Source organism: Podarcis bocagei (genome assembly GCF_964188305.1).
Source record: "Podarcis bocagei genome assembly, chromosome: 8".
NCBI lineage: Eukaryota > Metazoa > Chordata > Lepidosauria > Squamata > Lacertidae > Podarcis > Podarcis bocagei.
In genome coordinates, this window is record NC_138133.1 from 58539133 (window position 1) to 58560993 (window position 21861).

Genomic DNA, 21861 nt, shown 5'->3' on the forward strand with positions numbered 1-21861 from the left:
GGTCCCACAACACCTACATGTTTAGCAAACGTATGGAAGGCATTTCATGCATGTGCAGACATATCTGCAGAAGGCGTCTTCATGCAATTAGGAACCTTGGGACAAGGAGTCTCACCTATGCATAAGTGTCAGGCCCAGAGTCGGCATGGCCAGGCAAATGCTGGGGCCGCCAGAGATGGCAGCAGTTGCTGGCATCACTTTACACCACTAAGCAAATTGCATACAGCCACTCACCACTTCTGTCCCAAGAATACGGCACTTGAGTATAAAAATAAAAGGGAATCCCTCTCTGCTGCCTGGCACACTTACTTGGGGACAACCCCGGGGTGCTATGGCGGTCAGTGACCACCAGAATATTTCAAGGAGCCCTAGAGGACCCCTTGCCCAGGGCTTCTTCCAACCTGCCATCAGCCTTGTGCATGAATCCTGAACACATGGACACCAAGGGCACAGCCAGTGGGTGCAATCTTGCTCCATCTCAAGCCATTCGGTTTATACAAAGGGGAGTTCATTCAAATCTTTGGTCACTTTTTTTTTATCCATGCCATTCAAATCTTGATTGTTTATAATGACTGAACTGGAAGTAGAAGAGAAAAAGCAAAGTGGGATTCAAAAGCGATGTTTATTGATCCAACAAGTTTTGGATATCATAGGGTAAGAAAAGAAGAAACAGCACATCTAAATGTTGGATCTTTGCTTCTCCAAATTTCCATGAAGATGGTATGGTCCAAATACATTGGATCAATATTTTATCTCTTTTGATTATGCCAGTTACTTTTTGCTTCTACTTGCCATTCTTTCTTGAGGTTCCCATTTCTGATGCATTTTTCAATGATGGAAGCATTTTTATTGTTGTTATAGGTTGGTCTTTTCAGAATGTTTCATTATAAATACGCTTATCTTCTTGCTATCGTCAGCAGCAATGAAGCTGATACGGCAATTAAAAATACTTCAGCTCTGCATGACATATCCCCTACAATTGCATAATTGTTGACTTTTAACTCCCCTTATGAATTGGTATTTTGTAAAGTTATGAGTATGTAGGTACTGGCTTTCAAGATTTGGACCTCCATCAGGATGTTCAGACACTTAGGGCATTTTCACAAGTGATACGAAAAATGTGTTCTTGCATTTCCTGAATCTGTAACCCAAGTGAAAAGTTGCATTGTCATGTATGTAGTCTGAAGGCACCTCATACTGTAGCATTGTTGAAGCCATGGAGATTTGGACATAATCAGAGCCTGGCTAGACGATCTATCGGATACTATGTACTTGAGTGAATCTTCAGAGATGAGGAACCCTGAGAATACTCAAGACTGTTAGAAAAACTTCAGGAAGACATTGGGCCTTACTACATTTGTTTCGAATCAGTAAACTTGAATAATTGTTTATTTACTTGGAGTGATCCACTTGTACAAGAATTTGTCTAAATTTCTACAGCTTAAATGCCACTCAGAGCATCAGAGTCGGAGGTTAAGAACCTGTGACCCTGCAGAAGTTGCTGGAATACAACAAACCACTTTGTACCCCATTTTTCCTCTGGTAGTGTACATTGCCCCCCCCCCACTGACAACTCTGAGTTAGATTAGAGTGCAAGATAGTGACTGGCCCACAGTCATCCAATGAGCTGAGTGGGGGGGGGGGGTTGAACCTGGAACTCCCCAGCCCTGGTCTGACTCTTAACCATTACACCACATTTGCTCAAATCCTGTACAATTTTTCTCATAATGTAGTAGGTAGCTAAATATACCAAATCCCCATGTGTTTAGAATTAAGGGCAGGTAGTCCAGGTCAAAAGTGTGCATCTGAATATGTATGGGGTAGAGTAAACAATGGCAACAGAAGAGACCTTTGGTGCATGGATACCTTACTCTTGTTCTTCTGTAGCCTCTCATTGGCTGCATAGCCCTCGTAATTCTGTAGTTGACTTTGCCATTATTGTATAGGACGAACATTTGTTTCCCTTTTGTTATGTGTATGTTGATTCCCTGGGTATCCTCAATGAAGTGTTCTCAGTAATATTTCTACTGTCTAAATCCACAGGCTGTCTTGTGATATACTAGAAGCACCAGTGTTTTCTTATATTGCATTATAAGCACCCCCCTTTTCTGATACGACATCGTTGCCATCTTTTTAAAGATGAAAATGTACAGTAACTTGGCTATGCACAACAGTTTAGTAACAGTAGTAGGTCATGGAGCATCTTATTGGAACCACAATGTCGTCATAAGTATTTTACTTCATTACTTTCTTTATTATTATTGATAGAGTTGGAAAACAAGCAAGGTTCATTGATCCCATATGCACACATTGGATGGTATTCAATGCTGGTCCTACTCAGAGTAGACCCATTGAAGATAGTAAACACAACTAACTTAAATTCATTAATTTCAGTGGGTCTGCTGTCCATAGAACTTAGTTGAATACCACTCCTGCTTTGATTGTGGGCTGCTTCTGACTCCTTTTCTCGATTATTGCTACTTGGATCAAAGTGCCTTTTCCCCATCTATAAGTAAAATATGGGGTGTTTCACTGTGGGTGTCTCCACACTTTCTTAAAAAGAAAAAATGTGTGATCTTTATCTTTTTCCATAACCAATCGACATGCTGCAGTTATGAAAAAAAGGAGCTACTGTACTGAGTCAGGACAGTGGTAGCAAACACAATCAATACTGAACTTTAGTCTAACTACAGTTTCATTTCTTCTCTTTTAGCAGAGGACAGTTATGGCATGGATGGGAAGGCTAAGTTGCCAATCTTCATGGAAAATGTCAACTGGCAAGGACTGGAAGATTTGTACAGTGTGAATGAAAGTTTATATGAAGCCAGAAATGACTACAGACTTGGTCCTAATGACTGGACAAATTACTTGAAGGATGTAGATAGAATCTTTGCACTGCTGAACAGTTACTCTGAGCAAAATGGAGGAGCAAAGACTCAGGCTACTTATGCCAGTGGGTACTTGGATGAATCATCCACACCATTTGCCTTGCTAGATATGAGCTCTGCTGAATCAGACGAAGGTTCAAGTTGGTTGACAGCCCAAGAGGCCCAGCCTATTATGCCTACAGATTTGGGGAAACTGGCTTTGAGCGCTATTATGTTAAGCCAGGGGAGCAAACCTGAATTAAGCAATGATATTCCTGCAAACGTGAGTCCAAACCTACCACACTGGAATAGTCACCAAGCCGACGCGTGGCTGGAGACCAAAGAACCAGTTCATATTGAGACGGATTTCAGTGGGAATGACTTGACAGAGCTTGAGTCTAGCCATAGCTTCACCTTACAACCCAGTAACATTCTTCAGAAAGACTCAGCCCAAGACAGTGACTCTGCAGAAGATATTTTTGAAGAGCAGATCTATCTTCCCATGAATGCAGGGGCAATCCACCAGTTCATCATGGAGCATAAAACTGAGAGGGCGTTGAAAAAAAGGGAACATTTTCCAAATGCTTCACAGCGTCTAAGTGTAGAAGGCAGTGCCTCATCTCCACTCTCCTCAGTTTAGATTGTGGTAAACCACACATTCTTTCTTCTTTATTAATTAGTTGGCAAATAGTAGTAGTTATGACAACTGACATTCCAAATTTTGCTACTGTTAACTTTTTTTAGCAAAATGAGACCATGATATGTGCTCTGCATACACATACACAAACTCTTAAAGTGTAACTGAAGGAGCCAGAGTTCCAGTGTTAAAAAGAAAGTCACATTGCAGTGATACCCTGATTTTCTGCAGTATAAAGGCATCTGCAAATTAGTCTTTTGAGTCATTTGTCTTCTTGTTCCGCAAATGGCTCACCACAAATGAATGTTTCTGTCCACTTAAGCTCCCTGAATCATGGTTTTTTTTAATTAACCACTGAAATTTCATACTGATAAGAGTAAAATTATATTGCACTTTTATAATCTGTGTGCCATAGCCTTTATTAATCTGGTACATGTTCTTAGTTTTGCTAAATAGTGTGTAATTGCAACAAAATAAAGTAGGTTGGTAGCAAAAGCGATATGCAGCATGGATTATGAAAACCAATTATCTGAACATTGAGCAGAAAGCAATGTTTGGTTTTAAGCCTCTATGCTCAAATTGATTTTATGGTAATTTTTCTCAGAAAGAAGCAGCTAACAAAAGATGTAATAGAGAAGGTGTTATATTTTCAGATTTCAATGTATAAGGAAACTAATAAGTAATTAAGGTTTTCAAATTTTCGATTTCTTTTGCTTGAAAGGAAGCTTAATTTTCATTAGGCAAAGACAAGCCTTGATGTGCTCGGAAACTACTCAGATAAGTTTTAAACGGGGGAGGCTAATCTGTGGTCTGTCATATGTTACTGGACTCCAACTCTCATCAGTCCCAGCCAACATGGCCAAGGGTCAGAGATGTTGTGTGGTGAAGTCCAAATCTGGAGGCCATGGGTCAGCTACCTCTGTTTGTAACTGAACTCTCATCCAAAGAAGGGGACTGGTGTATGCAAAAATGTGCCTATACAAATATGCCATTGGCAGTGTTTCATACCAGCATGTTCAGTAAGCATTTTTTATGCAGGGTATAGTGGAGAGTCACTCAGATTTTTACTCATCCCAATGGGAGACTACACAACTGTGAGGCCTTCTCTCTATGTAGTCATATGAATGCTGGATTATAGCCATACATCTTAATGCAGAGGCTTCTCAAACACAGGAAATCTCCAAGGTGCATGTGGAATAGACAAGGGCTTCTCCAGTGACTTCGAAAAGACGGAAAAGCACCATCTCCCATACGACCCCCATTACTTAATAGATTGGACTGCTTTAGAACAAAACAGTTGAATGCAAAAATTGGTAACCATAGATTTAGAAGACGCGGAAGGTACGTAACTGCAGACAAACTCTTGAGTATAAGTTCGTTGCTTGATTTTGCCAAACATTTTTAGAGGTTCTTTTGAACCACAACATTTAAATTATAAAATAGAGCAAAGCGGTATTTCTGTGTTATTTGATCTATAGGAGAGTACATGTCTTTATGTGTGGTAATGGAAATAGGGGTTTAAAAACTATTTGTTTTAAATAACACAGGTTAAAATTGACAATTGTGTGTTCCTGGTGCTCAGTAGGCTTTTTAATAATTTTCAGGAAAAGCTTGTGATGGACTCTGTAAAGTTGTTGACATTAACTAGGTGTTTAATCATGTGTGTGTCATGAGCGGAATGACCGAACAAACGTATTTATGGGCATGAATGATGCTGTTTGTATATAGAGTGTCCATTATTAGACTTTAAGCTGTGTTCTTGTAAAAAAAATAATTATATATTCTGCAATACTTTTATAGAACAATTCTGACTTCGGTGAAGTCTAGAAGCAATATTTCTTGAAATAAAGAGTTCCTGTACCTGTTTCATAGTAAAAAAAAATATTGAGTGAAACCAAAGATTCATAAGGCTAACGTAGTAAATGTTTCCATACTTTCAAACGTCAGTTACTGAAGACAATTAATTAAGTAAACTTTACATTGGTGTTGAGGTAAGCTAATGGTGAAGACCACTCACTATGCTCAGTTGTGAGTTGGACACTTTTACTGTATGTTTATGGGCTATAGTTACACAGTAATAGTATAATTTGTAGATTGCCAATTTAGTTAAAGTATTATGAAATCTCTAATAACATCTACTGATGACAAGGTAGGTTTAAAATTGGGATTCCATCTTATATTCCAGCATAGCCGACCAAAATCTGTAAATTTGATAACTAGGTTTATGCAGATTTGAGTTAATTCTATGTGGGACTTCTAAATAACCATTTTAAATAACCATTCAGTGTTTCTATAGAATCCTAGTTGGATAGAACAATAAAAACAACTAGTTTCGATTGTGGTAGAAAAGTCTGCCACTATTTAGGACTGGAATAAACTCAGTAGTGTGAGACAGGCTAGCAACGAAGGCATCAATTATTTCAATTTTCACTCTTACAGCTACTAAATAATATAGGACATTTGTGTCACATGCCTCAGACGGCAGAAAATTGCTTGCTGTTCCTTACCAGCCATTGGATGTCACTGTGACACTACGGAACAACCTGCTCTGCTGCAATACACACACAGCCTCTGCAAATATGTGGGCATCTTTCCTAATATTTTTAAATAGTCAAAACCACCAGCATAATGAAGTCTGGTGGCCCTGATCTCTGCATTTTATAAACTAGTAGGTTGGGTGTTTTTGTTTTTGTTTTGTTATTTAGGTAACAGTTCCACATTGCACCTACTGATGACAGAAATTTATGTGGAGTTTAATCACTCAGCAAAGGGGGGGGGGACTCATTGAAATTGAGTTTCACATTTTGTAATGCATCAGTTCCTGAACAAGCACAATTCCCAAAAACATCTGCATCAATCAACTTCACTAGATAAGAGCACATAGATATAATTTAGATGGGCAGATGAAAGCAATGCGGTGGGGAGTGGCACCTGTACTTTACTCATTTGACAATTATACATAATTCCAAGTGGTAAGGGGCTGGAGGAGGAACTCCCCCCCCCCCAAAAAAATAGAGCCTTTATAATAGCTAGAAATTTTCATCACTAACCCCTTATTGTTCTGTATATGCTTAGACTTTGCCATTCTAGAGAAGGGGGTAGGGAACCTGTGACTCACCACATGGCGTGCCTCCCATCTGCCCCACCAGTCTCAGTGGGCACCAGCCAGCCACCTACTGCTCCATCCTGCAACTGAGATCCGCAAACCCACACATTCAAGGTTGAGAATGTACAGCAACAAAACACACTGAGAAGCCATTTTTATTTCAAAATGTTGAAGTATCCAAGGGGTTCACTTGCAAAGAGATGTTTACAACAAATTTTGCCCATAATGTTTATTTTACAGGAACTTGCACATAGGTTTGGAAAACTCTTATTTGTTCCATGGACGTCTTAGTAAAAATCTTCACTAAAAAGAAACCTACTGTATCCATCAAATTGCATTTTTGTTACCACAGGCACAGTAGCTAAACACTTTCCCATTGGACACATTAAAAAAACAAACCATTTATGCAGTATAATCTTTTTAACTAGCTTGCTCCCTTGATTAATACCATTTTCTTTTCAGGAACACGGTTTAGCACTACGGAAATGGGTCTCAATGAGTCCAAGTGAAGCTTATTGCCCCTTCCCCATGTTTCATTTTTAAAGAGTTTTGATTTAGCATAACAATTTAGTTTGAGCCAGGAATCTTGGGTTTAAAACAAAACCAGCATCATAATCCATGGTTTGTAGCCGGCTTATGATGAAACTTTTCAGAATTTAAAAATGAAACAAGGGGAGGAGAGGGGCACACCATTGCATGCAAGTACAACCAGTGGCAAAGTCCCTTTTGCCTGGAAGAGAGAGAAGTAGCCAAGTATTTAAAAAGCTAACAACGATTGAAAATTGCATATTTTTGAAGTATTTCTAATTAAGTAATCCCTACAATTTTTCTCTCATGTAGAATTACTACATATTTCCAGTAAGCCTCAAAAATATGTGGTTACTGCACAGCTTTGCTAACTGCTCTGTTCAGCAGTAGAGTACTACCTTTTTTAAAGTTCAGAAGCCAAAAGGCATAGTTTGACTGTCTCCACTGACACTATCGCCATGTTCATTCAGTATTAACCTGACCAAATGATTGTGGGGGCTTATTTAGAAGGAAAACTTGCCTATCACATCTGTTTAGCAAAACTGAAGCACGGTGTCTTTACTATCGTTTTCCTGAACCTTACATTTTCAGATCAACAGAGAACGAGTAACAGTCGATTTTTCATGCCTAAAGTACCTAAAGATATTGGTTTAAATTTTGTACTACTTCAGGCAAGCAACCAACATGTGGAGCAGAAGTGTGTGCCCAACCTACCAATAATTATGTGCACTTTTGTAGACAACAATGAGAATTTCAGAAGGCAAGCACATGCAGCTATTTAAACTTGTATGAAATATTCTCATGCCAGAGAAAGAATTACTTCATCACATTAGCACCAGGGCAGTATGTATCTAGTTCAAAAGGTAATCCAGTTGCATCTTTCATTATTTTCTCTACTAAAAGGGGGTGGGGAGCTTTGGAAGTGTTCAGTCACAGCACTCCTAGAACAAGTCCTGGCCTTACACCCTGTGTTTTATGACAATGTATTGCAGGATACAAGAGTAGTAACACACACTATAAATACATAAATGACACAATGATCTGAAATAAATAAGCTCAGACTAATGCAGTACGTTGGAGGCAACTTTGGATAACATTTCAGATTTCAAGGGTGTAAAACCAACACTGATAATTGTAGATAGAAGAACTTGAAGATTTTGAGGCAATATTAGGTTTGTATAAATATGCTTAATGCTACAACTATAAACATGTATTTACATTAATATTTATGGCTGTCTACTTCCATTTACACTATATACAATGTTATCAAAATATTTTGAACTTAAAACACTGTTGGAGAGGGGGAAACCTTCAATTGAAGTATTACATTGCTCCCCTAAAAGAGTTGTCCCCCTTCTTCCACATCTGAAAGGGGTGGCATCAAAGAAGACCAATAAAGGAACAGCAATGTGAAGCAATTAAGTTGCATGACCAGACCTCCTGCTACCGCTTTCAACAATCACAGTGACAGTGAAGGTCTCTTGACCATGAATCTTCACAGACATGCACACCACTTGGAAAATGCTGACTGAAGGGCAATTTATCCTTTGACTTGAAATCTGCATTTTCAACACATTTCCTTGAAATAGGGGGCTACTGCTAGTTCATATGCAACCCTGGCTCCCTGCAAACCACAAAATCAGGAGCCAGCTTCATGAACATGAGTGCCTCCTTCTTAACTTTTCAGAACCACAGTGCCACTGATAATCCATTGCCATCACTAACTATGCTTCCACGTTACATGTTCATCAACGCAAACTGGGTTTTGAAGATCCGCACTGCATATGCACACTGCCATAGCAACCACTAACATCATTTATATGCACATTACCTCACATGCTTCTCTCTCTCTCTCACACAGTATTTCCCTTAATGCTTTCTTCTGCTAGAAATGTGGCCTGAAACATTTGTCCTTTTCATATTTCCTCTTTGTAATGCCTAGAACCGCTGACAACTGCATCTGCAATGTGGGATTACGACATCCCACTGCATGTACAGAATTCCCTATACAGCTCTTTAACTGTAAGAAGGAAAACCATCACAACAGAAATCCTTCATGACTTCAAATACCTTGATACAATACACAGCACAGCCTGTAGTACTTCCAAGACATAAACAACAATCTCAGTGAACACTCAGAAGCCTTTTTCATCTCGCTGGGAATATACTACATCGACTATCTGGGAATTACACCCCAACAAAAATGAATGCATAACAAAAGAAATTTGATAAATTTAAATCGAACAAGAAAACCTGGAACTTTGGATCAAACTATATACAACACTTAGCTGTGTGTTCTTTCCATCAACAGTTTTAAAATATATAAAGTAAAAAACAAAAAAACAAACCCAAGTTAAATGGAGGAGGAGCAGGCACAGCTCCTTAACTCTTCCTTCTTGCTATATGCCCACTCAGAAATCCACTGCCTTTCCAAGCTATTGCCCCACCTATCAGGAAAAGACAAGAGGGAGAATAGCATGAAAGAAGCTGAAGGGTGTAATCTTTGAGTAAACATGGGAAAGCATTAAGCATCTTGTCCTTGTGACAGTGCTCTACTCTAGACTACCTCTGGTTGGTTGGCACACAAAAAACCACCCAACTGTAAGATGGAATAATCACACAACTATTATATATGTAGCTTTTGAATCTCTGTTTCTCCATACCTAGGAACCTATGTACACATGTATCCTCTAATACTGCAGCAAGGGGAGATCAGCTCTGGCTGTCCTACAGCCAAGCATCACTTGCCCAACAATTCACCCTTGGGGAATTGGAAAGAATTCAGTGCGCGTTACAGCAGGCCACATGGCAAAAACAGGCATTTAATTGCACTATCACATACTCAGAATGACACTTGGTGCATGATGAGATATGTGAATGGCGATCTGTTCATTTGACAAAATAAGCAAACCACTGTGCAATTCCACCAGCTTTAATTAACGTGAGATTCTTCTCAAATTGCCACAACCTCAAAAGGTCATCCTTTTTGTGTGTGTCCATTCATTCTAAGATAGCTTGGGTGTGGAATTGGTGAAAGCAGTATTAGAGTATCTGTGGCAGATTATCTCCTTGTTGCAAGAATATACAAATACCGAGCTGCTCTTTATGCACATATTTTAAACGCTTTAATATTACTACGGATTAATACTAAAATTACTGGTGGTTATAATTCTCTGCGCTAAACTAAAAAATACTACATCATCATGCTAGAATTAAATGAATTGAACAGGCTTAAACTACTATGCCTTAGACTTTCAGACCATACCCAGTGTATTTAACTGTTCTATGGTTTCAAGTACTCTTTATTTAAAATATAACAAAAATGCCCTCTTTTCTAATTCAGATGATTTGAGAAATTTTGAGGGAAAATAGATACACAGAACAAAAAAGTTATCCAATCCAAGTTGCATAGCTGAGACTGGTTTTAGTTGTGCTTTGAAACAGAAGTCAAAATAAATACTTACTCCTCCCCGGTCCAGGAGTTGTGGATGCATTACCTTACTTGTTTTGTAACTCTGGATATTCATTTCTGTCAATCTTGAGTTCTGCCTTTTGTAACACTTGCCTGGAACTTGGGGATTTAACAGACACAGCTGAAATACTTACAAACATGTTTTAAAACTCCCTTCCCAAAAAGGGAAGAAAGAGCTACCTGGGTTGTTTTGAGGTTTCCAGCCCTCAGATAGGTCATGGCTCTGTGCATTAAGCTTTGTTGGTTTGTTATCTGTTGCAGATCAGGTTAAGAAAAAGAAGGCACGGGTGTTTCCAAAGGCCCCATACTTAAAAACTGACCAACAAACCAAATTTGAGGTTAGCAAAGGGCTCTATATCTCAGGAGTGGGTACTTCTGAAGCCTTTTCATCTGGGGCATTTATTGCTTCTGTAAGGGGGCCAGGATAGGTCTGCGCTATGTAATGCATCCCTAGTGACGGACCAGCATCTTCAGTATGTTCGCCTTGAGAGCTAAACGTGGGGCAGGATCTAGTCCGTGCATAGTTTTGCTGAGCTCCGGTGTTCCCCACCACCTCACTCACTGTGTTGATAGATGAGCCCCTCCACATCTGCCTTTGCAGCTTCTCTTCTTTGTATTTAATGGAGTACCAGGCCAGGAAAATGAACAGGAATCCAACACATTTTAGGCCAGCAGCCAGACCAAAGTAGACGAAACGAAACGACGTCACATCATATTCCCAACATGAGCCTTGCACACCACATTCCTGTTGCCACAGCATGCAGGTCGTGTCAATGACAGCTCCAAAATAAATTGGAGTGGGAATGTATGCTGAAATAAACAGGAAGATTAAGATTAATTGACTCCAAGATTAAAACAGTTAATATACAATTGCATAATAAAACCGGTTTGCTTTGCAAAGGCCAAAATACTTTGCAAAGAACTACACATACCTAAAGTTTAAGAAGGGGCAAAAGATCTTGTGGATGATATTTACCAGTAAGTGGGTTCAAATGTAGCAAAGCAACTTACTCAACTGGGTTCCAAGCCAAAACTAGTGTCTCAAATTTAACTCCATCCAATTACGTATTTTTGCAATAATTTTCCTAAATAATATGATCTGAAACAATAAGTTACCCCTACATGACTACACTTACCAAGGGTTCTTAATAAAACAAATTGCATCCCAAGTGCAAAAGGCCTCTCACCATCTTCCACAGACCTAAAAAAGACACATGGTATTTTAAAGCCTTAAACTGCAAGGCATATTTAGTAATACCTTCAATTTCTCTTAATTAAAAAAAAATCCTTATTGAGAAGAAGTTGAGAGTGTGAGTCCACTTATAGTATACCAAAAAAAGCATTCACAGAGTTAAGTGCAAACAAGGCAGTTAATAGACTCAAATCCAAAGGTTCACATAAAGTAATTTTAAGTGACAAAGCAAACTAAAAAGCTTTGCATCCTGATTGAATCAACTCTTTTATCGGGCTTTGTTTTCTATCCCCATTAAATTGCTTCTCCACCCTACTTTGGAGAGCTCAGGGCAAACAAGAATTTGGAAGCCAAAGGCAGCAAAGGACTCACTTTGGTTTCCTCTGTGATATCTGTATTCCTTTTATGACTTTTATTCTGTTTCTACTAAATTGTATCATTTGATGAATGTAATAAATGGACTGAATTTATCCAGAAAGAAAAGTAGCTTCCATGCTACTTCTAGGACCTAGGTCAGGGGTCTGCAACCTTTAAGACAAAAAGAGCCACTTGGACCCGTTTCCGAAGAAAAAAAAAACTGGGAGCCGCAAAACTCGTCATTATAAAAATAACTTTTGTCACTTTTTTATTATTTCTTTGTTTGACCCCTCACAGAATTACTCCTCCTCATAGAAATAAATGTTAAATTAACAAGTTACCTTTTTTGTGTGTGTGTGTTCTTCACTCCCCTTCAAAACAGTGACCAGCGTACATGCCCCCTTTCAATGCAGTGACCAGTGTACATGCCCCTTACAATGTAGCGGGCGGGTGGGAAGGTGACGTCGGGACGGTGCGTGACTAACACACGCCGCCCCCATGCGACGTCACAGCCAGTACAGCGCCCGCCACAGTGGGGAGTGTCGGGGCGCACAATGCGCCTCCTCCCCTCGCTAGTATCCATCCCGGAGCCGCGGCAAAGGTGTAAAAGAGCCACATGCGGCTCCAGAGCCGCGGGTTGCAGACCCCTGACCTAGGTCATCTTAGAAGTATTGTGTCATGCCAGCTGAGAAGATCACAGATCATCTTCACCACTTCTTCAACCCATTAAAATTATTTTTTTAAAAAGGAGTTCACCATATACATTCCGAACTAGTGAGGTCAAATAAAGCAGCGGATCCACTTCTTCCCAACTGAATCCCCTCCTAGATTGTTTATTAAGTGGTTTCATCTGCAATGGCCCACTCCTACTGTGTCCCTCTCTCACACTTTATCTTCAAGTGCCTCTGTGAACTGGGTGCATATAACTAAAATATATCAAAGGGGTCACCTTGATATCTATTATCAGATAAATGAGGATAAGGCATATCCTGCTGAAGATGACACAGACCCCCAGAACCTGGTAACAGCATGCTATCCCTCTAATAAAACTGTAATAATTCAGGCACCTCTCACCTGAGTGTTACTATGATTGCTGATGGCTGGGCACATGCTGTGATGAGCGTAACAATGAAGAGAAAAATGAGGAATGGAATGAGTGTATTGCAGGTTCGATTACACTTCCCAGACACAGCATAACCATTCTCATTGAGATATGTTTTGACGATCACCACTCTCAGCTGACTGCGCTGTCCAACTGTCGGTGGTGTAATAACTTGTCTGCTTTGGACACAGGCACATTCTGTATAATTTCTTATCTGTGGAACATCAAAGACAAGGAGCATCAAATGCCAAGGTTTCTTGTTTGTATTTTATGCTTCCATTGAATTGGCACAATACGCTAGCTAGGGGGAAAGTGAAAGTGACTTATTGATCTTATGTTGTCTTATAAAGCGAAGGAAGGGGCCAGGTATTTATAGGAAAGAATCAGTGTAAATGATTAAGCACTCCCCCCTTCCACCCCCTACTCTCCTAAAAAGCACCACCTGCACACACCTGTTACCTACACAAATGCAGGTTTGGAACGTGTGCTTGCAGAGGTAAATTGGAGTTCCATCCTATATAATCATGCAGTTCCTTGTGGGCTAGGACAAGGTTCCCAAACTGGTCTGTGGACCACACGTGATCAGCAAGCTTCATTTGTGTGGTCTGTGGCATGCCTGCATTAAATACTCATTTTGATTTTTAACTGTATTTTTACAGCACTTATTGCTTATATGGAATTCAAATTGTAATGCAATAAAATAAAATCCAATAAATAAAAGGAGCAATAGAAATGCAGGCAGCATCCAGCACAGCCCATTACAATTGCCACAACAAGCAGGAAAACCACTGAGTGTTCGGTCCTCCAAGACCCTCAACATTTTTTAAGAGCTCCATGAGGGGAAAAGTTTGGGAAATACTGGGCTAGAAGTAATGAGCTGCTAAAGACATTAGAGTCTAAGAGAAGTCAGTGCAGAAATCAAGGCAAAAGAAGTTAGTTCTTTAAACACACTATGGTGGGTCTGGCAGGAGAGGTTAGGACGAAGTAGAATTATGTAATACAGTGGTGCCTCGCAAGACGAAAAGAATCCGTTCTGTGATTCTCTTCGTCTAGCGGTTTTTTCGTCTTGCAAAGCAAGCCCATTGAAGGATTAGCGCTATTAGCGGCTTATCTGCTGATCGGATCAGCTGATAAGTGGCTTAGCGGCTTAGAAAAAGGGGGGAGGGGGAAAAAACCTGCAGGAACTCGCAAGACATTGTCGTCTTGCGAAGCAAGCCCATAGGAGATTCGTTTTGCGAAGCACCTCCAAAACGGAAAACTCTTTCGTCAAGCGAGTTTTCCGTTTTGCGAGGCATTCGTCTTGCGGGGCACCACTGTATTAGAGCTGGGCAGCACAAGTGGGAAATCAGGCCAGGAGTAGAGCTGGACGACTGAGTAGGATAGGCAAACAAGGATATAGCATTGAGCAACTTGGGGGGGTAGCAGATTACACAACCATTTAGCTAAAACAACCTTCTCTAACCTTGCTTCCCCCCAGATGTTGTTGGGACTACAACCCCCACCATCCCGGGCCATTGGCCATGCGAGCTGGGAATGATGGGGGTTGTAGCCCAGTAACATCTAGGAGGAACCAGGGTTGGAGAAGACTGAGTTACAGCTACTGATTGGCTAGTTTGGGGCAGGCTAGCAGCTTCCCTGAAAAAGATTGGCTGGTGGGTGTTTAATCAGTATAGCTCGCAAAATCCAAATGTACTGCCTCCCTGAGTGGAAACACCTCCCCTTTCTGTGTGTTCTAAAAAGAGCACTAACACATCTTCAGTTAGTTATGGAAGGAAGGAGACCCTCCCCTTTTAGAACAACAGGATCTTAAGGCAGAAAGACTATAATAGCGATTGGAATTAAAGAATGCCTGAGGTTAGATCATTTGAAGAACAGAAGCCCTCCTTGGCTGTGAAAGCACAAAAAGGTTTTGTAAAACTTGTAAGCTGAATATTACGTCTGAAGAAGAAGGTCTCCTATTTCAGTCTAAGATATTTTTCCATGCTTAAGGCTGGGGATCTCATTCAGTAGAGGAGCAACTGTCATTTTCTGTTAAGCTATATGTCAGTATCTTTAGGAACTTGCCTTATGTCAAGTCAGATCATTGGTCTATCTAGATTAGTAGCATCTGCCCTGACTAGCAGTGGCTCTTTGGGGTTTCAGCATATACCAGGGGTTTAATCTGGGACCTTCTCCCAGAAAAGCATGTGCTCTGCCGCTGAGCTAATGCCTGTCTCGTGAGTGGTTTGGGGATGGGTAGCATTGAAAATGGAAGAAAGGGGTAATGACCTTACTTGCTTAAGTGTTTTTCTGCATGGCATGAGAAGTACAGTTTGCGTACTTGTGGATATCCTTACCCCTGTGCTATGATTTCCACTGCTGATGCAACCAGCCAGACAAGGGTTGAAATATGTGATTCCATCTGACCCACACACAGGTTCATATTCATGGATTTTGCAGCCACAGTTGACGTTACAGCTCCCAGTGAGATTCCTATGTGCCATGGTGAGTGTAGGACTACAGAAAAAAGGAGATTACAGTACACATTAGGTGAAGAAAATGTTAAATAGTTATAGCTGTAAGACCAGGGGAACCACCCTGAGACCTGCGTGTGTAGGGCAGAATACTACCACCATTTGTCAAATGAAAAGTGACTTGTGAGATGTGCCCTGCCCCATTTTCACTAGAAGTCCTGTCTCCTTTTAGGACAGGTTTAGGATTCCCCACAAATGTGATATTTTGGAGTGCTGCATTGTGGGTCTGATTACACCATTTAAGATCAGACTTGCTTGCCTCTTGTATCAGCAACAGCCAGTATTAGAACTTATCAACAATATTTCTCAAACAGAAATATTGATTGCATTTTTGTGTTCTTTGTGTTTATTGGTTGGGCGTGACTGAGGCTCCTAAGGGTTTTGGGGTTATATGGGGACGATGACTTGAAACACAATCCATGGGGTCATGGGCAACAAGACAAGCATCCAAATGGATCACAACCCACCCCAAAAACAATGTTTAGGGTGGCAAAATAGCACTTTGATGGGGCAGGAATCCTACAAGAGGCAGGATATCGAATAAAGGAGGTTGGACACCTGTCACTTTCAGTTTGTTCCTTTATTCTGAAATATTCCCGCAATGGCACAGATACTTTAGAAATTGTTTTCTCCAGTCATACAATTACTAATATATGATACGGCCATTAATTTTTATGTAGGTGGATCCACATTTTATGTGGCACTGCAGGGACACTAGAGTTCACTGCACTTACACAGCAATTATATGAAGGGAAGGCATGGGGCCCCAAACAATCAAAGATACATGGAGTGAAATTCTTTGTCCACTGTGTATTTGCACATGTGCATCTTCACACTTTGCTTTTACATAGCATCACATGTAGATGTGATCTTATTGCTTGATGCAATAAGATGCAAATGAGCTCTTAGTTATTATTGCTAGAGGAGAAGAGCTCATGCTTCTACCCTTGAACAAAAGGAGTCTGGTGGCCGTCCATCTAGATGGAGTTTAGACCATTTTCAATATGCCAAATCTTGACTAAGATCATTTCTGATTCCAGAACCATTCAGATACACATCTTGCTTAAACTGACTAAATAATAAAAGTTCCTAACTATATAGTTGTTATTGTTTCAGTTTTGTTGTCTGCAAACTACTTGAATTATTATTATTATTTAGTTTCCCCAGCCACTCTGGGTAGCTCCCAACAGAATATTAAAAACCACATCTGTCCCTCAAAAACATCTGTTTAGTAAGCATACATACCTGCATAGCAGAAAATGAAAATTCCAGTCATTTATTATTGCATAAGTTAGTAGGAAAGTACCATAAATATCAATAAAAAAGATACAGCACAGGTTTCCATAGAAACCTGGAGTTGGCCCAGCAAGACAGCTTATAAATATTTAAATAAAATGAATAAATAAGACTTGTAAGAGTCTGAGTCTCTTTGCCTTTTAAAATGATATTTAATCATTGTAGTTATGTTGTGCCCCAGTGAGCTAATATTACTCTTATGTACAATGCTACCTTCTATAGGTTTTTCTACGCAATGTATTTATGTATCTGATTTTTAAAAATACATTTTATTAAAGGTATTCTTCAGCTACCTCTTCATTTTCTAATTACTGTATTTATAGTACTGGGCTAAAGTATTCACTTCAGTCAATTATACCAGAGGCAAGACTAAGTTTTGCAGTAGAAGAAAACAAAAAGGGTGCTTCTTTTGTCTGCAGCAGAAATTCTATTGAATATTCATGACCAACACTGAAAAGACATCACTGGCCAAAGCTCACTGAGAAGCTCTCAACAAACAAATAACATTCTGCAAAACATAAAAGCTTTTTGAAAGCTGATTATATTTACACATGTCTTTTATGAACAGTTCGATACTGTTTAAATAAATAAGCAGTAAACTCAAATAAGAACACAGCACTGAGAAACTTTTGAGTCATCATTTTATTTTAAGGTGAGCACTGGATTTTGAAGCATTACTTAGCTCTCATTGGGGGAAGGGGGACCAAAAAGGTGAATTAGATTTCTAAACAAAGTGTTGTTCACCTTCAGTGTTACTCAGGAATTTGAAAAACAGCTCTACATTTTAAGCAGCAACTGCCACATAAGGAGCGGAAAAACCCTTAGGGCTATTTCAAAGATGGTGTGTTTTTATTTTTCAAAATAGGATGAAAATGATGGAAAGCAACAGTAGCCTTTATCCAATCAAGTGTGTGACCAAAAGATGCTCACACGAGGGGAACTCCTTGTTCCTCCTCTCCACACAGCCCTCCTGACCCCCCCAAAAAACCCCACATTCCTGAAGGTTGGGGGATCTCCAGAGGCTAGAGTAGAAGTGGGGAATTTGGGGTGGGGGGTGGGGACAGGCCAAGCTTCACTCATGGCAAGCCTCCCTCTACCTGATTTTCCCCAATTCCCTTCTCCAGTTTCAGCTCTTCTGGTACTTATTTCAGGCCTTTCCTGAGAGTCCGCAGCAATTTGGGAGACTTCTGGGGGTGGACGAAGAGAGCTTTCCATTGCATCATAAGCTCAAGGGGATATAGCCCCATATTTGGGGAGATGGATCCCCAAGAGTAATGAGTGTGACTACACCTAATATATTGTAAGAATGCAATTCATAGAAGGAAGCTCCTTAAGCAGCGATTAGCTACAACTCCCTATGGAGTGGATTTGCAAAATGTACGAAATGGTCCCAAGTGCTTTGAGGAGATGCCGTCCCTCAAAAGCACAGTTGCCCAGCGTACGTAGTGAAAAATGTGGAAAACTGCCAACTGTCTGCAGCGCGCCAGACGGGGCTCCTATCTCTGGCAGAGAGCATGCTGCCACAGATGGTCAGAGAAAAAGAGGGAGCCACGAGATCACAATCCTGCTTGGACAAGGAGGGCAGGGAAATGTGACTCCAAGGAGCTGCTGGGGTTGTTAATTGAGGGAAACTCCCCCCCCCCAAGCTCTGAGAGAGAAAGAGAAACAACTCTCTGAGGAGACACAGGAAGAGCCAAGCTCCTGGCCCAATCTCTCTAAAATGAACTCCACCAGAATCTCAAAAGCCCAACTGCAAACACCACAACACCACCACTACCTCCTCATCCACAATCGAGACGAAGGGAGACAAATGAGTACAAACACAGGCAAAAAACTAATTACACAGGCAAAAAACTAATTACAATCACCCAGAACAAAAGACAGAGGAGAGGAACACTGAAGACTAGAATAAAGTAAAGAACTTCCCCTCAGACAGCCCTCCTATCGAAGTAGTGGATTATCCGAGTCAAGTTCTGAAGACTACTTTGCTTCAGTTACTTTCTGCAAAGATACTAAAATATTCACCAACTCATCCTTGAGCTGCATTTCCAGTTATGTAGATTACAGTCCCCCAGACCAAAACAGATGAACCAGAGACAAAGTCCCAAATATTAATACATTTAATTTGCTGTGCCTACATAACGAAGGAGGCACAAAAAACTGAATTGTTGCTGTGATTGATCTTTGCTTCAAATTACTGATCAAGGTTAAGAGAGAAGGAACTGAAGCTGTTGAGCCTGGCACTTTAAGAAGTGGAGTAATGACTGATTTCTGGCTGCCATTTGGAACATTTTGTGAACTCCTTCAGGCTTGTCATATAGCAGTCAGATACAGCTGCAGCCAACACAAACAACAACGTGAATGTATCCAGCTTGTAAACAACAGACCCCTCACTAATGAATTTACTCGTGAACAACTCACTGTTGTCACTGCTCTTTTTATTTTTCCATTTATACTCAATGCAATGAAGACTAGCCTGTTTGTCTGATATAAGAAGGATCCTTTTGGATCAAAGGAAGGGCCACTAGCTCCAGCATCCTATTCCAAAAGTGTCCAGACTGAGGGTTTGGGGAATCCTGCAAACAGGACTCAAAAGCTTCTTGGGCTCTTCTATCCCCCTGGCCCCATCTTCCTCATTGTAGAAAAATATTCTTACTTGGCATTCAATGCTAATGCATGTTTTAATCCCCCATCTTTCTTTAATTACCTGTATTTCTCATTTGAACGTAGGTTTGTATACTCTGCATTTGAATACTCAAGCACTTCATCTTGATTTATAATTTATTGTACCTTTTGTGCTTCAGTTATTAACAATCATGCATTAAAAACTGAATAAAAATACCTTTATATCAATGAAGGGCAACAAAGGATTGCCATTGTCTGTCCCACACGCATGCACACACCAGGAACTGAAATTTAGAGGCACTGGAACCTGAATGTTCCATTTGACTATCATAACCAATGTTCGCTTTCTCCACAGCATAGATAATATTATAAACCTCTAACTACACCCCTTCTTAGCTGCCTAAAAAACAAACTTCAGACACAATGGTCTAGCTCCCAATATCTATCCTAAGATATAATACACAGAAAGTCCTGGAGTTTTCAGATGATAATGGGAAATTATGACATATCAGCGTAGGACTGAGTGTGTCAACATAAATTTACAGAATATCCTTTCAGCCTTTCAGTAGTTTCCCAACTTTTGCAACCAAGTGCAAAATCTAAGAGTAAGAAACACAAAGGAATATTAATGCTTTTCCCAAGCTGAAAGCTGTGTTGTTACACTGAATCATCAATAGTTTCCCTTCCTATTACACTGGCATCATAGTTTTAGGATACATACATCTGCCAAAAAGCAAATCTTTTTGCAGCATTTGTTTATGTCACAAGGTTTTAAAGAGAAGGTTCTGCTTTTGGTCCTGTGCATAAGAAATAAATCCATTTACTAGAATTTATAGAGCACCTACAGCTGTGTTACAGCTATGAAAGGAGAAATAAGACCCTTCTCTTAAGAGTTTAAAACCTAAAAGAGAGGATTAAAAAGGATATGATAGGCAAATGTGAAAACATGCGGATATGAGAATGTAAGAGCGCTGCTGGAGCAGACCATCCAGCCCAGAACCCTGTTTCCAACTGTGGCTAGACAGATTCTTCAAGGAAGCCCAAAAGCAGGACGTGAAGGTCACAGCATCATTTCTCTGACTCCAGGACTAACTTGTGGCACAGCCCCCTTCTCTCTCCCAGCATCCCCTTTGAATGGGTGGGTGCAGGGAATTGGGGAACTGGTTGGTGTCCTTTTAGTCCCCTTTAAGCTCCTTATCTTCCTAGCTGCCTGATTTATATTTATACCCAGGCATGGCACTGTGGCAATACATTAATTATACATGAGTGACAAATGCCCTTTAAACATTTCCCTGTACCAGGGATTAGGATCGGTTTCCAGTCTGGAGACCATAGGCCTAAATAAATTCTTTCTTCACATATGCTTTGGGACCTGTAAATCCAAACAGCACCACTCACTCCCAATGTCCCTGGGATCTCAATGTCACCGATTATTATGGTGTTTATATTTCCTGCTCCCTGTTGTTCCTGTTGCTAGTCGCATGCTACACCCTGATGGCTCCTCCAGGTGCCTCAGAATTGGAAAAGCCTGCGGGAACTCAGGAGCTGTGGAATTAGTTAGCAGCTCTCTTGACAATGCAGGCCTAATAAGGCTGTAGGCTTCTGTCCATCCACTTACCCCTCCCTCTCTCTGTGTGTCCTAGTGCCTGTGGAATTTTGCTGAACACTTCTGTTTTCACACTGTTTCTAATTTGGTGGAACCTACCATACAAGACCTGGATGTCAATGACTGCCTGGTCTCCAATATCCCAAAGTCTGTGAATCAAAGATGGGGCCTGGTGATGTCACGAGGTGGCTAACTCCTGAGTGGGGGGAAAGGCCGGCAAAAGGGCACCCCGCCGTCCTGTGGAGGCTTTGCACAGCCGTCCCAAAGCTGGAACAGCGAGACGGAGGGCTGCGCAGCGCCCCGTCTCGCTGTTTTGGCTTTGGGGACAGCAGGCTGCTATCCGCAAGCCTTGGGAGCCCAGCAGGAACTCCCGCGGGCTCCGGCGGCTTGCAGATAGCTGCCCGAAGCCCGGGGTACGCAACTCTACGCTCCCCAGGCTTCGGGCTGCTGCCTGCTATCCGCAAGCCTGAGGAGGCCGGCGGGAACTCCCGTCGGGCTCCACAGGCTTGCGGAGAGCTACCTGAAGCCCGAGGTGCACACAGCCGCGCTCCCCGGGCTTT

The 21861-nt window shown here is 40.9% G+C and overlaps 2 protein-coding genes across 9 annotated transcripts in view; one reads left to right on the forward strand and one right to left on the reverse strand.

The window, feature by feature from the left end:
• The window catches only part of SULF1 (sulfatase 1), a 107854-nt gene extending 102486 nt beyond the window's left edge, over window positions 1-5368 (forward strand). For 4 of the 6 annotated variants that reach the window (XM_081204434.1, XM_081204436.1, XM_081204435.1 and 1 more), the window contains exon 20: window positions 2714-5368. In XM_081204434.1, the coding sequence (XP_081060560.1) occupies window positions 2714-3507 (794 nt within the window). In that variant the 3' untranslated portion in view covers window positions 3508-5368. The remainder of the gene's footprint in view (window positions 1-2713) is intronic. The other 2 variants (XM_081204439.1, XM_081204438.1) reach the window with 2 other exon arrangements.
• A 1381-nt stretch (window positions 5369-6749) lies between these two features.
• SLCO5A1 (solute carrier organic anion transporter family member 5A1) overlaps window positions 6750-21861 on the reverse strand; it is a 56265-nt gene continuing 41153 nt past the window's right edge. For all 3 annotated transcript variants that reach the window (XM_081204491.1, XM_081204492.1, XM_081204493.1), the window contains 4 exons: window positions 15598-15757; window positions 13234-13475; window positions 11747-11811; window positions 6750-11420 (listed from right to left, as the gene is read on the reverse strand). In XM_081204491.1, the coding sequence (XP_081060617.1) occupies window positions 10963-11420; window positions 11747-11811; window positions 13234-13475; window positions 15598-15757 (925 nt within the window). In that variant the 3' untranslated portion in view covers window positions 6750-10962. The remainder of the gene's footprint in view (window positions 11421-11746; window positions 11812-13233; window positions 13476-15597; window positions 15758-21861) is intronic.